Source organism: Anabrus simplex, chromosome 2, assembly GCF_040414725.1.
Source record: "Anabrus simplex isolate iqAnaSimp1 chromosome 2, ASM4041472v1, whole genome shotgun sequence".
NCBI classification, from domain to species: domain Eukaryota; kingdom Metazoa; phylum Arthropoda; class Insecta; order Orthoptera; family Tettigoniidae; genus Anabrus; species Anabrus simplex.
The window spans coordinates 1157931391-1157948812 of record NC_090266.1 but is presented as its reverse complement, the minus strand read 5'-3'; the positions used below and the strand labels follow the sequence as shown (position 1 = coordinate 1157948812).

At 40.3% G+C, this 17422-nt stretch overlaps 1 protein-coding gene across 1 annotated transcript in view; it reads left to right on the top strand.

Annotated features, from left to right (window-relative positions):
* Positions 1 to 4296, top strand: part of tadr (torn and diminished rhabdomeres) — a 214001-nt gene extending 209705 nt beyond the window's left edge. Inside the window, exon 9 of the mRNA XM_067140157.2 lies at positions 4082 to 4296. Within this exon, the coding sequence (XP_066996258.2) occupies positions 4082 to 4296 (215 nt within the window). The remainder of the gene's footprint in view (positions 1 to 4081) is intronic.
* The last annotated feature ends 13126 nt before the right edge of the window (positions 4297 to 17422 follow it).

Below are 17422 nucleotides of genomic sequence, written 5' to 3'. Positions count from 1 at the left end.
CCTAGTTTGTTCTATGCACTTTATTTTAAATTTCGGATCAGTAGTAGTGTGTCGGCCTCCGAATCCCAAGATAGCGGGTCCATACACGGCACAGGTAGTCAGAATTTCGAAGGGCGGAAAATTGTCCATGAGACACTTGTGTCGTACGATGTAGACATGTAAAGGAACTATGATAAAACATTTGGTGTTCACCCGAAAAAAATCATTAAAATCCAACCATAGTCGTCCAAGAGAGATTTCGTTTACTCTGCTATCTAGCAGGCCTATAGGAAAACGGAACGTTGAAATTCACGAGCAGACAGCCAAATGGTGTCAAATTTAAATGTCTGCACACGGTAGCTGAGGGCATACAAGTATTATTTTATTTTTATGTCATCTTTCAATGTCTCGTTAAGGGGACTCAGGGCGGAAATTTTGAACTTCTATAATTTATCACTTATTGAAACCAAATTTAAAACACTAGCACATATTAATAATATACAGTCCCACACAAAATTTGGAGTTGATAAGTTAATTGGTTGCAAAGTTATTGCCTTTTGTTCGATATTTTGAATGAAAAGTACTCCATGTGGCACAGGTTTCATTCTTTGGGCTACAATTTGGCAGACGTTTCAAAAATGTTCATATATTTTAGAGCAACTGCGGGTTTTGCATCAGATGTAAACTATTTGACATGTTTTTTTAATGTTTTAATAGTCTGTTCATTCAATAGGCACAACTCTAATTTAGTGCTCTTTTAGGAGCAAATATATGAAGGTAATATTGAACTGATAATAACATTCAGAACTACTTTTCATTCCTGTACATATTCAAGCACTCTCTGAAAAATTCAGGTGTATCTGCTTAGAAATCTGTCGCAAGGCAAAGAGCTGAAAAAGTTTTAAGAAATATACTTACTTTAAAACTGCCTTGGACTGTAAATTACTCCCTCAGATGTCCTTCTCCCCTTACGCACAGCGGTATTATTGAAATGGTAGTCCGAAATAACTTTGAAGGTGACGATCTCTGACAAAGTGAGAGAAAGTGGAGTGGGCTACCCTTTATATCCGACATGTAGAGCTTCAAAAAATGGTGCTAGGGAAAAACTGATAACGGGATTTGGAACAGGAAGAATTGGGGATTTTTAAGGTTAAAATTGAAAACTTGATTTTTTTCAAAAATTGTAACATTTCAGTCATGACTCCCCTTACATCACTGCCTCCAAACTTTAAACATAAATTCATACAGCTGTATGATATTCTGGAATTTTTATATTTTGTGAATATTTACTGCCCCCCCCCCCCCACGGCGCTTACGCCCTTACGCCCTTGAAAGGCTTGCAGATTACGAGGAGCCGTGTGGTCAGTACGACGCATCCTTTCGGTCGTTATTCTAGGCTTTAGACACCGGGGCCGCCATCTCACCGTCAGATAGCTCCTCATTTCTAATCACATAGGCTGAGTGGACCTCGAACCAGCCCTCATGTCGAGAGAAAAATCACTGACCTGGCCGGGAATCGAACCCAGGGCCTCCGGGTGAGAGGCAGGCACGCTACCACTACGGTGTCCGGACATTTGCGGTCACGGACATTTGCGGTCATCACAAAATCACGGACATTTGCGGTCACTGAGACAAACTTGTGCCCACTCACAGAAATTTCCCAGTTGTCAGAGGACATTTGCGGTCACTGCAGCAGGGAGTGTGCCTCATTAGCTTAATCTCGGGGTACCCCGCTAACCTACCTGAGTTCCTGCTCGCTCCTTGCAGATCAACATTTTTCTCTCACAGGCATTATTTAGAGACTGATATCTTCAGACACAAACACAATTCTATATCGAAACTTCCCGGTGTAAGTATTTACTGTTGTGTCCTGTAATGGATTTGACGGTTACTGATAACGCAAATGGTTATATGCACAGAAAGTATAGGGAAAGTCAACAAGAAATCGTCACCTGGGTGTGTCTGAAAGAGAAGAACAAGTCATGTAATGTTGTTGGTAACATACAATTCTGTAGATGATAAATAAATATATTCCATTCTATATCCTATCCGGCCTCTCTTGGACAACTCTTGTTCTCTTCCGACCCCCACGGTACGATGTTTGCCAAGCCCAGGCAGTCTTACATTTTCACGTCCTTCGTAGCCTTTCCCTTCTTTTTCCCTAAAAGAGAGTCGGACCTATTCGAACTGTTTTCTGGTTAGTTTTAAGGGAGGATGGTGGCACCGATCTACTTTATCACAAAAACAGTAATCACCACCCTCACGGAAAGGTCCCATGGCTACCACGATATAAACAGTGACGCAGATGCACAAGCTCGTATATTTGATATTTAAACTCTAGTACACCACAAAGTGAATTTTTATGTACAAACATCGGAGGCTAATTTAAAAAATCCTACTTATTTTTCGAGGAATAATTAAAGGTAGGTCAAGGTAGAAGACACTGTTTTATTCCGCACCAGTACTTCATTTTTAGAAAAACAAAAGTTAATACATAGGTAATTAATTTAATTAATTAATTTATTTATTTATTTATTTATTTATTTATTTATTTATTTATTTATTTATTTCTGGTAGTCGAACGTCACGCTAACATATTTTTCGGAGAAAATATTATGGTAAGTGTCGTTATAATGTTGTTCCTTTGTACATACCTATTTACATTAGGATTACTTGAAGCAGCAAGAAGATTACGCTAGCTTTTCTATGTAAGAAATTGCCTTTAAACAGGACCTGATTTCATTGGTTTCTTCATATTTCTTAAGGGTTCTTTCAATTCTGTCATTTTTTTTCCACATATTTCGTCTTCCTCCTCTTACCTTCAAGATTGAGCTACAGCACACAATAGTATATACAGTACTCACACCAGGAAGTTTCGGTATAGAATGGTGTTTGTGGCTGAAGGCATCAATCTCTATAATGCCCGCGAAAGAAAAATGTTGATCTGCAAGGAGCGAGCAGGAACTCAGGCAGGTTAGCGGGGATACCCGAGATTAAGCTAATGAGGCCCAAACCCTGCTGCAGTGACCGCAAATGTCCTGTGACAACTGGGAAATTTCTGTGAGTCGGCACAAGTTTATCTCAGTGACCGCAAATGTCCGGCGACCGCAAATGTCCGTGACCGCAATTGTCCGGCAACCACCACTACACCACGGGGCCGGCGAATATTTACTACACTAATTAATTAAAATCATTTCTTCCTTTCCTTCTGTATTTCGTAATCTGTTTACCCTCCAGGGTTGGTTTTTCCCTCGGACTCAGCGTGGGATCCCACCTCTACCGCCTCAAGGGCACTGTCCTGGAGCGTGACACTTTGCGTCGGGGATACAACTGGAGAGGGGATCAGTACCTCGCCCAGGTGGCCTCACCTGTTATGCTGAACAGGGGCCTTGCGGGGGGATGGGAAGATTGGAAGAGATAGACGAGGAAGAGGGAAGGAAGCGGCCGTGGCCGTGGCCGTAAGTTAGGTACCATCCCGGCATTTGCCTAGAGGAGAAGTGAGAAACCACGGAGAAACCACTTGGAGGATGGATGACGTGGGAATCGTACGCCCCTCTACTCAGTTGACCTCCCGAGGCTGAGTGGACCCCGTTCCAGCCCTTGTAACACTTTTCAAATTTCTTGGCAGAGCCGAGAATCGAACCCGGGCAGCTAATCACACTAACCACTACACCACATAGGCGGACTAATTAAAATCTAATTGCTAAAATTATACATTTTAACAGTGTACAATATTTTATAACTTAGAAGCTACGTTAAACATTGTAGAGTTTTGATATCACAGTCTAGTCCTAAATGAGTGTACAAAGTTTCATTTCTCTAGATATAACACAATCACGTGCTTTGTGTACCTAAAAGTGAAAGGAATGATTTTACGGGAAAACTGCAGTTAAACACTGTCTCATAACAAGACATAATATTTTTCTCAATTTCTTTATGAATTCGCATAAAAATACATGTATTGTGTACTGTAAATATTCTTGTTCAAGGAAGCATGCTCACAAAATAAGGGTAAAAGTATGCTTCAGACATGTTGGTCCTATTCACAACCATTTAACTATATGGTAGTTTTGTAAACTAAATAAGGAAATATGGTTTACAGGATGTGTACTCTTCATTCGCCACCATGGTCATTCTTGGCAATGCTGCAGACCATCTCGTGGAGGTTGTGGTAGTTCCAGTCGTCGGGAGCGTATTCGTCTTCATGCACCACCCCGTCAATCCATGGTCTCCACCCTCATACCGAGCCATCGACAACTTCCAGAAGAGAGGGCCAGAAGACTAACCCAGGTGGACACCATTCTCATCTCCAGATGATAGTGCGCTTGTTCGGTTAGGGATAAGTGAAACATCCCCTATTATATTTTGGAGTTTGTGTCATTGAAACTGTTCCTGCTCCTCTCCTCATCGTATAACTGTGTGGACCTCATCACTTAATGTATTTACTGATGGGCCACATGGTGCACCATTCAACAGATGTGATTTGTATGCTGCCGACCAGAGCAGTATGCACTTCCTCCCTCAACATTCACAACAAGGGAAGTGCTTGCAGCTTCTCTATGTGCCCTAGCCAAAAGTGTTCTGTGGAAAACAGTCCACTCACTCATAGATAGCAATGTCAATCACAGTATTTCTGTACTAAGGACCAACAGAAATTTCCCATCATATTTGGTACATAGCTGGACAGAGTGAGGAATTCAGTGACTGTCAGTGTTTTTCTTCTAAATCCAAATCCATATCATTAAAAGTGTCAAAGCTTTACATTTCTGAGATCATCTGTACCTTCTAAACATACTGACACTTTTTACTTACTGTATTTATTTACTCACTTATAACCGAGTTCAGTAATCAGATTATGAGTTAAGCACACATTATCATGATTAAATATGTGCCGTAAATAGCAAATAACAATATGTGTAATATTTCTAGAGACCATTCATCGCAATAGCATCATGGAATGTACAGTAGAAAATGTTTTTGTTGTTACACGAAAATTTCATCACCACATAAATATAGTTTACTCTCCATTTAATTGTTTTCACATAGTTCTTAAAAAAATTGTATAAACAGTGTCATCTGAAATCCATGCTCCAAGAACGAACATTACCATAGGCATCTCCGGCAATAGTTCAGGTAACTTTTTCCTCAAGCAGGCAAATATACCCTATTGTTTTCTCATAACTTACAGCTCCTTTACGTGTACATACTGCTTTTCTTTTATGCTAATTCATCATTATCATCATTTTCTTTTCCCCTTATCCAGCTCCTGCCAGGTCGGGGTGTTGATGGTACTTCTCCACTGATGCCTCTCCTTCCACCACTCTTCATTAATTGTATTTCAGTCGAGTCATCTTCTTCTGTCCGGCTCCATGGCTAAATGGTTAGCGTGCTGGCCTTTGGTTACAGGGGTCCCGGGTCCAATTCCCGGCAGGCTCGGAAATTTTAACCATAATTGGTTAATTCCCCTGGCACGGGGACTGGGTGTATGTGTCGTCTTCATCATCATTTCATCCTCATCACGACGCGCAAGTCGTCTACGGGCGTCAAATCAAAAGATCTGCATCTGGCAAGCCGAAGTCTTCGGACAAATCCCGGCACTAAAAGCCATACGCCATTTAATTTCATCTTCTTCTTATCCTATTCGCGACAGACTCCATCCATCTTGCTCTAGGCCTCCATCTTGCCCTCATTCCTTCTATCTAAGCCTCCACCACTTGTTTTGGAATCCTTCCCTCCTCCATCCTCATAACGTATCCAGACCATCTCAATGTATTCTTCTCCATCCTATCACTCAGTTTTTCTACCCCTATCTCTTTTCTGACCTCAACATTTCTTACTCTATCTCTCCTTGTCCTCCCTACCACACCACTCAGGAACTTAATCTCACTGGGCTGAAGTTTACTCTCATTCCTTGCTGTCAAAGTCCAAGCCTCTGATGCATGAGTTAATATAGGGGTATAGTACATCTTGTACATTATCTCTTTAAATTTCATAGGAACTTCTCTGTTCCACACCAGGTTTCTTACATTCTGGTAGAAAGTATTTCCCGCTTGTACCCTTCTGCTGGTCTCGTTATCTAACCTTGCATCTTGTATTATTTCACTTCCCAAATATTTGAAGTATTCAACAACCTCAAGGTTTTGTCCCCTGATACTAACGATTCATTTTCCTTCTCTTTCTCCTAATGGTAACAATATTTAATTCATTCCTTCATAGTACTATATTTCACATTCTAACTATTATTCACATTGCACTCGGTGCCTGAAGATCCGTACACTCACTAACTGCTCATAATTATTCTTGAGCCTGCATTAATGTAGTCCGGCGCGAATCCTAGTACTCATAGTTAATTGTCGCTAAAGAAACACTACATAGCTGGCAAAGCATTTCTTTTAAGAATACATTTTACTAAATTGAAAATGGGATGCGACATGAAGATGCCATATTTTACTTCTAGAGCGTGTAGACATTGTCTTGAAAACTAAATACAAGGCAGAAACAAACATCGGAATATAATGGAACAAAGTCTAACAAGGCAGATAATACCAGGTATAGTATGGAGGAAGGCCGTAGACTATAACTGGCTCAGAAAAGGCGAGAAACAGCAAATGTTATAATGCGATGTAATTGAAGAAATGCTGCATGTGAAAACATGCTAAACCAAAGATTGGTCACGATGAGACAATATTTGAGTCATTAATAATTGTTCACTCTCCATTTTGTAGGAAAGTGTTTGAATGGGTATGAATAATAGAAACTACTTTACAAATATAACAAACAAATTATATATTGATATTAGCTTTTGCACAGATAATACTAACTGAAGCTTTAGGCAATTGTTCTCTACCAGTTTATAGTGCCAAGGTCGAGCACCTGATTAAATACGCCTTTCTCAAGAGTGGATACCTGAAGGAACGTCCAGGTTGGTTCGAACAACCTCCTTTGACGGTGGATTTCCTAATGATTGCACATTTGATGCTTCTATTAGATGTGTAAGAAATCACTCTGTTTAGAACACCGACAAGATACATCCTTATGGAGAAGATGGCACTTCATCCTATCAAGAAATAGACCTCGCGGTTATTCGCGGATACGCTCCTCTGACGATGCACTGGACAGAAACACATTGATATTTGTGGCCGAAAAGAGGACCCTGCACCAATGAGCGAGAAACGCAGGGAAGATGAATGTGATCGGATAATTGTTCATCTGCAATATAATGTATGTTAAAGTGTACGGGAACTTTGTGTGATATCCTTCTAAGTTACAAATCACCAAAACGAGGTCGGTTAGTAGTATTGTTTCTTAAGCGACAATAACTAGAATGTTAGCAGAAAATAATCTATTTAAATTTCAATTAATAATCAAAAAGTTATCATCAGGTTGGTATGAATTCACAATATCAATTTCTGTCACAATGTGTCAGTGCTGTAAGCTCTCTGGACATGGTAAGGTACTGGATGAGGAGTTGAACTCATCAGTGTTGTCATATTTGTTTGGAAGGTCACAGGGAAATCTCGAATGTGATCGTTATGTGATCTGTTATAGATAATATTCTTGCACCAATATGTAACTCCAATTTCAGTGCTTGCTTATATTTTGAGGATCAGTCAGCATGTTCTAGGTGTTTTTATGTATGCTGCAACTTATATATTCTTAGCTATAACCACTGTCCGCCCAATTGGAGATAAGAGCTAAAGGAGTAGAATTTCATCAGCAGGGAAACAGAGCATTCTGGAGTGACATGCCAGAGTGTCGTAAGTGTAATATTCAATTTGCCATTGTAGTGAGACTGTCATGGTGTTAAGAATCAAAATATTACAAAGACTCTCAAACAAATTCTTGATTATGATGGCAATACAATTCTTTCTCTTCTTCATCATCTCAACATTCGCGTGAATATCGAGGAACAGATAAATTATACATTTAGTAAAATATTAAATGTTCTGCTTTTGGAAGTGCATACACCTATAGCCTATATTATTCTTTCACTTCATTAACAGTTCAGCACAATAATAGTTCAAAAATGAGCTCGGTTATGGCTAATAAGACCCATGTGATTAAATAACAGACAAAATCGATCATCATGCTAATGTTGGAGTTGGAGGTGAGGTTACTCATTTTGTCGGAACTATTCTCGAATTCAAAGCATGTAATGTACAAAATATCCTTAAGATACAAACATAATGAATTAGTCAAAACACCTCTTTCGGCTATTTTCATCCACAGTGAACTAAACCGAAATTAAATGAATTTATTAGTAGCAGTTTGCCATTGTAGCTACTGAGCTACTATGACTAGAACCTTGTAAAGATGGAAGGATGGCAAGTAGCCGTTTCCACTTTTCTTAACTTGGACAATGGCAATTCATAAATCCCAAGATGTAATTATTCCCAGAATCGTACAAATATTTGGTTCCAGGGAATTAGATCTGGGATATTCTCATATTGTTTATCACGGACAAAGAAAATTTAGGAATCTTTATTTGATTATCAACTACATGTAAGAAGTAGGTTAAAAAAGATGGATTAGAAAGTGCACAGAATCGAATGTAAAATTGAAGTGCATTATGGAATGAAGTATTGGTCTATTGATTTGACTACGCCTATATTTGTACTTACTGTGTATTATTTGCTAATATTGATATATTGATATACAATATTGATATTACTGTTGTAACTGTTCGCTCTCCTGACTTCTCACTTGAGGAGACGAAAGTTAATACCTGGGGACACATGAATATAAATATAAACTATATGTGGCTTGCCCGCAAATTGCCACGCAAATAGAATCAGTTATCATTCCATGGTTTCCCCTTTCCCTATGTAATGTTTGGGCGCCAGCGTTACAGTTTTAAACAAAACTGTAAAGCAAAATTTATATTTAATAGCATAGAGACTTATACTTAAATCACAGGGGTAGGTTTTTAAATAATTAACCATTAAATATCGCATGAGAAAGAAAATTAACGCAATATAAAATAAAATGAATTTATTATAGAAAAAATGAGATGAATCGGAAAAGTTCCTTAAAGATTGGAGGGATTTTAGAATTTACGTTACTGAAATTAATTGTTGCTTACTTTATCTAGTTGAAGCTCACCAATTACAGCTTCCGTTGAGGTCATCTATCTTCCGTGGTTACTCCTTTCCCCCTTCTCGTTGTACAATTGGCTCCCTCGACATCCTCCCTTCCTTCTGTGATATGGTTTAGGCTATCTGGACTAGCACTCCCTAATTGCCTAGTCTTTAAATTAGACATTGGCCCTGTACTTGTGAAAATTGATCACCGTTGATCGTAGGAGGAGAAAATTCAGAGATATGAATTTTACCATGTTAACAGAAAATCTCGATCCAACTTCGCTATTCTACTGATACAATACAGACTTGTACGAAAATAACAAACTCTCGAAGCGACCACTCACTGTCTCAAAATTAATAAAGTAGTTGTGGTTCTGGTAGTGGTAGTGTGCGCTAGATCTTATACCCGGGCTCTCCCACTCTTGGTAACAGTTCAATACCAAATCTCTATACAACGAAGCATCTGATTCGTAGATCGCATTATCATCTCCCTCTCTTCATTCTTCACAAGTAACCAGTAGGCGTGGCGATGATGTCTTCCAGCTTGCTAACCTCGCGCGCGGGTCGCTGTATACTACCTTTTGCTCATGAGTTAAACCCGTGAGTCATCCAACTTTCCCGCTTCAAGAATAACTTTTCCGTGTACACAAGGATGAGATGAAATGACACAAACTATGTCTCAACATATTGACCATATTTAGAGTACATAATGAAATCCTATCCTACATAATATAATAATTTAAATAATAAATGAAGTTCTGATAGATACAGTATGATTCCAAAAGCCTCATTTACAAATGATTGAAGGTGAATTAATATGTCATTATGAATAATGCCGATGGCGCATAATCTTGATATCGAGTGATATCGCGTAAAATGATTGTACACTAAATTAGTGTGGCTGTAGAAGCCTGAACGGTTACATTGTCTACAGCAAATATTCTTCCTATTCACATCATTCCTATTTTAAATGCTGGCAACTTAAATCAAGTGCTGACTTGTGGTCTATCAGAAAGCTTTTCAGCGAACACACTAATCGCAATAGCACACCATGAGCAGCAGTGTGTAATTACTAGTGCAGTCAGAAAGTAAGTTTCCCTAATGGTCTATAGGTCAGCAGGTAAGAACAGGTTAAGATAAAGAACACTGTTTTGTTTCGGTATCTGTCATTCATTTTCGATATAATAAAATAAATAAACTAGAATAAAATTAGTTACTCCCCTCCATGACGAGTGAAAGAGGCATCCTGGTCGTTGAACACCTCTATTGATTCAGATTTACACGCCCGTTCTCCCATAGGCCGGTCATTTCATCAGTGACAGTAGAAAATGCACCTCTCTGATGTTCGTTTTCAAGTCTCTGCTGATCTACGGCTCCAATTCCATACCTGTTAGACAGAACACACTCTATTTCCATATACAGATGCAGTCTTCCTATGAATGTGGTAGGTTCTGCCTTGTTTTCTTTCATAAGATGGAGCTCTATTCGGACCTCCTCCCGTTCCCACTCGTTCTACGGCGTTTTACGGACGCCACTTTGCAACTGTCGCTCTGCTAAATTTCCGTTTTACCGACTTGTGCACCTGTGCGAAACCTATCGGTACGACCAGAAACTATCGGATACATCAGTTGCAGCGAGCTTTGTTTCTGAGCAATGAAACAGGGGCACTTTATTGTTGACTGACCTTTGTAGTTAAGAGTCACGGACCTGGTCGTCATGATCGTCAAGACGTCTGACACCGAGGTCAGCTGGTGCGAGTTAGGCCGAAAGGGTATGAGAAGGGATGGTATACAATTTCTAATCACTAAACTGAGTGCCAAAAGCGTGTATTCTATTCCAAACATCTCCGTGTTGTTCATAGAAGTGAGGGCATATGATGCTGTTGAAAGTGATCCGTCCGTCAGATGAAGAAGTTAAGCCTTAGTAGACTCCTTACTGTTATTAGATAGGAGTAGACTATATGTCGGTACCAGGTTTCAACCTCTACCTACTTCTTCATCATCATCATCATCATCTTCATCATTATCATCATCATCATCAGACGGGTAGGTCCCAATGGGAGTTAAATAGAGTGAGGAATGCGTACCATATTTGAGATTCTGTTAGTGATTCCTGTCGATTGCCCTCAATACTGGTTAATCATATTTTCTAAAAGTAATTACCCGTAAGAAAACTTTTGTCTGCCTCTGTGATGAAGTGGTTAGTATGATTAGCTGCCACCCCCGGAGGCCCGGGTTCCATTCCCGGCTCTGCCACGAAATTTGAAAAGTGGTACGAGGGCTAGAACGGGATCCACTCAGCCTCGGGGAGGTCAACTGAGTAGAGGATGGTTCGATTCCCAACTCAGCCATCCTCGAAATGGTTTTACATGGTTTCCCACTTCTCCTCCAGGAAAATGCCAAGGCGGTACCCTCTTCCTTGTCTATCCCTCCCAATCTTCCCATCCACCCACAAGGCCGCTGCTCAGCATAGCAGGTGAGGCCGCCTGGGCTAGGTACTGGTCCTCCTCCTCGGTTATACACCCGACCCAAAGTCTGAAGTTCCAGGACACTGCCCTTGAGGCGGTAGAGGTGGGATCCCTCGCCGAGTCCGAGGGAAAAACGTACCCTGGAGCGTAAACAGCCTAAGAAAGAAAGAAAACTCTCAACTCTTACCGTGAACAAGGAAACTAATTCACTGATCAACTGGTTATTTAACAATTCGAAAATCGCACAAGAAAGGGCTGTGGAATTTTATGAGATCTGAAGGCTGTCCCAGAAATACTGCGTTATTGCCGTTGGTAAGAAATAAGTAACTATAAAAGTTTTCTCAAGTTCACTGGAATCTCCAAGATAAGAATGTACTGCATCTACATCGAGCATCGAGCCTTAACCCGAGGGTGGCAGTGGGAGGTGTGAGAGAGAGAGATTGCTTCAGGGGGTTCTTATTCCTTACAATGTTTTCAAAACTCCATTATAAAGTTTATACAAATGAAAGAAAACTTTCAACATTTTTCCTGGAATAGAAGTTCATTAGAAACAAAGACACGTTTGGGCCAATTTTTTTCTCTTGAATTTCGGAGACGAATTTCATATCAAACTGAATTTCAATAATGAGACTCCTCATTTTAACAATATTTTAGACCGAGCGTGTGGTGGCGTGGTCTGGGTCACGTAGCTGTCAAGTTGCATTCGGTAGATAGTGGATTCGAACCCCACTATCGGCTTTCCCTAATATGGTGTTCCGTGGTTTCCCATTTTCACACCAGACAATTGCAGAGGATGTACATTAATAAAGGCCACGGTCGCTTCCTTTCCACTTCTAGGCGTTTCCTGTCCCATCATGGTCGCCATAAAACAGATCTATACTTATCTTAAGGAACGCTTCTGTAATCTCTCATTACACCACGAAAAAATACAAGAGCACAGAACATGCATATCCTTCTTCTTCTTCTTAATATGTTTACCCTCCAGGGTTGGTTTTTCCCTCGGACTCAGCGAGGGATCCCACCTCTACCACCTCAAGGGCAGTGTCCTGGAAGGTGAGATATTGGGTCGGGGATACAACTAGGGAGAATGGTCAGTACCTCGCCCATGCGGCCTCACCTGCTATGTTGAACAGGAGCCTTGTGTGGGGATGGGAAGATTTGAAGGGATAGACAAGGACGAGGGATGCGGCCGTGGCCTTAGGTTAGGTACCATCCCGGCATTTGCCTGGAGGAGAAGTGGGAAACCACGGAAAACAACTTCCAGGATGGCTGAGGTGGGAATCGAACCCACCTCTACTCATTTGACCACCAGAGGCTGAGTGGACCCCATTCCACTTTTCAAATTTCGTGGCAGAGGCGGGAATCGAACCCGGGCCTCCAGGGGGTGGCAGCTAATCACACTAACCACTACACCACAAAGGCGGACATGCATATCCTTACCATACCCAAGCATAAGGCTATTCCTTCACAGTTACTGCAGTTCGTAAATGGAGCAACCTGCCTCAGGACGTTAGAGAGATATTAGTGTCCAGGAAATTTAAAAGTTCATGCGCAAAATATTTGATGGAAGGACACAAATAAGATAGCAGCAAGACATAATCACTTTCCTACTTCCTCGTCCTCATTTCTTTTCTTTCTTTTAAATCCCCTTCCTCCCGTCCACTTTATCGTTCCCCTGTATCTTTCTTAACTTGGGTGGAAACTCACAGGTAAAGAGTTATATTACACAGATAATTCTATTTTGTTTAATAATTAGCTATATACAAATATAATAATAATAATAATAATAATAATAATAATAATAATAATAATAATAATAAAACGCATTAAAAAACAAAAATATAATTGAGAACATTAAACATGAATAATCAACACGCAGTAAGACGTACCCGGCCCCGCAGTGTAGTAGGCAACGTGTCCGCCTGTCACCAGGCGGCCCCGTGTTCGATATTGTAAATTATTAATATCCCTGGCCTGGGGACTGGGTGTTTGTGTCGTCCTTAATGTTCCTTTCCTCACATTCAACACTTTACACTTCCGCCATTTTCATAATACACGCAGGTTCCTCACATATGGTGCAAGTAGGGGCAAAAGATCTTCATAGGTCGACGCTCCGAACAAATAGCATTTTTAAAAAAGATAAACCACCTTTGTATGTTTTACAAACCAAAACTTAGCATAACAAAACGCACTGTCTTTTACTTCATTCCAAAATTCTTTAATGTCCTTTCAGGTTCTTTACAAACTGCTTCATTAAGCCAGAAAAGGTGTCTGAAGCGTCTTAAATCCTGTGTCATGGATAATAAAACTGTGATTGAAGAAATAACTAAATGAGAATATCACGTCATCATATTCATTTTCTATTTGATGCTCCACCATGTGCTGTTGATCATACCTGTCATTCACTCATACCCATACTCGTACTTCAGGCATCAATTTTAAATATATTTCTCTCTATATAATTAGGCCTAATATTTTAAATTACAACACACAAGGTTTCACCTTACGTGGTATTTTACTGATATTCTGACTCGAATCTGTTGAGGTTGGTGTGATTTTTTGATGTATAATAATAATAATAATAATAATTTCACTAACAAGGAATAGCTTCTGACAAGCAGGAACGTTAACATTAAAATTAGGAAAGAATTGACCAAAATGTTTGTGTGGAGTGTTTTGTTGTATGGTTGCGAAACATGAGTCTTAGCAAAACAGGATGTAAAACGCCTGGAAGCAATGGAAATGTGGATATGGAGGAGGATGCTAAAAATTATTTGGACAGAGAAAAAGTCAAACAATAGTGTCCTTAAGGATATAGACGAAAGAAGGGAATTGATCAACACTGAAGAAAAGAGGAAAATCAAAATCCTTGGTCACCCACTTCGACATAGCACATTCATCACGACTATGGTGACAGGAAAAGTTCTGGGTAAGAAGGAAAGGGGATGGCCGAGGATGAAGTATCTGGATTCCGTGATGTATAGGCTTAATTTGAAAAAATATGTTGACCTGAAACGCTCAGCAGAGGAGAGACAAATGTGGTTACAGGGAAAAGGCCTTGCCTTTAGGATATGAATGAGTAACAGTAATAATAATATATTTAATGTGTGAAACAGATAGTTACAAGTTCACTTTATTTTAAGTATTAATATGGTAATAATAATACTACTTCTGTAATATATCTAAGAGTTAGTTAAAATATTATTGTTTAAGTATTAATATTATTAGAAGAGCCCGCCTGGTGGCCATGATCGTTAAGGCGCTGAAGTCTAAAACGTTCTAACACCGAGGTTAGCCGGTTCGAGTCCCGTTGGTCGAAAAAATTTTCACCATCAGAATGTTGGCCGGCAGGGTAGGGGAGGTGGTGGTATACAATTTCTAATCACTAGATTGCGTGCCAAAAGCCTGGATTAAATTCCAAACCTCTCCGCAGTGCTCATATGGAGTGAGGGCATATGACGCTGTTGATGGTGATTCGTCCGTCGGATGGGGACGTTAAGCCTTGAGCAGACCCCTTGGTGCTATTCGACAGGAGTAGGCTATGTGCCGGCACCGGGTTTCACCCTCTCCCTACTATCATATATCACGTCATTCATTTCATCTCCCATTAACTCCTCTGATGAGGTTGACGTCAGGAAGGGCATCCGGTCATAAAAAACCGCCACGACAAATTCATCTCACCTCATACCCGACCCCGTAGGGAAACGGGACAAGGGTTGAACAATTATTATAAAATTAATATTATTAGAAGAGTTATGTATACAAGAAACAGAGTTCTGTAAATATGTAAACAACGTAATGTGTGAACAAGTACTACTACTTCTACTACTATTAACAGGATAACTCAACTTATCTGCTTCTTAACGATGACTTGTTTTGTATTCTTGAATAATCTGGAGGCAAAATTTGGCTATTTCTCCAATATTATGATGAAATGACTTATCTTATTAGTGCCGAAGGATAGAGAGCATTGACCTTATTAGCTTACTGCAGAAATTAAAAAACTTACTTACCTGGCTTTTCCCTGGGAAGAATGAATTGCAGCTGTGTTCGGCGGAATACGTGTATAGATGGCAGACGGCTATTTGTAAATTCCTGCGCAAACCGTCTGCGAGCTTCGGATGCATTACGACAAGATGCTATATAGATTAAAATTATGTCTCTGTATTCATCGTTGCAGAACACACCAGCCATTGTCGATACGTTGACAGCAACTGTAGCGCTGCTCTGCCAAATACCAGCCTACTACGGAGCTTACTAACGCAAGGGGGCGCATTTGACGGGTAGCGCTGAGGAACAAGCAGCGAGTGGCCGTCCGGTAGTTACTGTATCTCATATTCTGACGTAAATAACCTGCTGCCAATAATATCCCTATGAAAATCAGTTATTAGACATCCCGTTCATCATTAATGGATGCGGGACACTTATAAGTAGAAAGTACGGCGCTGGCGGACCACCTCTACTGATTTATCATTACATTAAGCAGTACTACATGATTCTGTTTCAGTTCTTTTATTTAAAACTGAGTTTCTGGTATTGCTATCACTGTCACCTACTAGTCAATGAGGCTCGTACTATCATCTAGCTTTGACAGTTACATCGATCTAACGGGACGGCTCCTTGGATGAATGGTCAGAGTTCTGGCCTTCGATTCAGAGGTCGATGGGTTCGATTCCCGACCAGGTCGAGGATTTTAACTGCGTATGGTTAACTCCTTCGGCTAGGGGACTTGAAGTTTGTGTTCGTTTTAATACTCTTCATCTACACTCAGCACTAGTTAATCCATCCCTTCATATAGGGTAGGCGTTGGGAAGTGTATTCGACCGTAAAACTGGACCATATCCTCACCAATTGCCGACCCGTAATAATTGGGGAAGAGGCCAGTGAGAAGGAGAAAAATGAAGAGTTACATCAATTCAACCCACTTACGTTAATTATAATTAATTCCTATGGTATTATGTGTTGTTGTTTGAGTCATCAGTCCATAGACTAGTTTGATGCAGCTGTCCATGCCACACTATCCTGTGCTAAATTTCTCATTTCTACGTAACTGTTGCATCGTACATCTGCTCTAATCTGCTTGTCATATTCATACCTTGGTCTATCACTACCGTTCTTACAGCCTGTACTTCCCTCGAAAACCAACTCTACAAGTCCTGGGTGTCTTAAGATGTGTCCTATCATTCTATGTCTTCACATCAAACTTAGCCAAATCGATCTCCTCTCACCCATTCGATTCAGTATATCCTCATTCGTGATTCGATCTATCCATCTCACCTTCAACATTCTTCTGTAACACCACATTTCAAAGGTTTCTACTCTCTTTCATTCTGAGCTAGATATCGTCCATGTTTCACTTACATACAATGCCACTCTCCAGACGAAAGTCTTCAAAAACATCTTTCTAATTCCTGTATCAGTGTTCGAAGTGAGCAAATTTATTTTCTTAAGAAAGGCCCTCTTTGCTTGTGCTGGTCTGCATTTTATAACGTTTCTAATATTAATACTAATTACATTTCAATTTGCTTTACGTCACACCGATGCAGATAGGTCTTATGGTAATGAAAGGACAGGAATGGGCTAGGAGTGAGAAGTAAGTGGCCGTGGCCTAAATAAGCTCCAGCCCCAGCATTTGCCTGGTGTGAAAGTGGTAAACCAGGGAAAACCACCTTCATGGCTAACGACAGTGGAGTTCGGACCCACTATCTCCCGAATACAAGCTCACACCTGTGTAATCCTCACCACACGACTAACTCGCCCGGTACTAATGAAATATTCTGTAAAAATAATACGTCCTGTCATTTATGAATCAGAAATCTCAAGATTATCTCCTAGATGGCAACTTTGACCTACTTATCTGTAGCTGTGCGTTGTGCACGAGTGGTTAGGGTGGCGG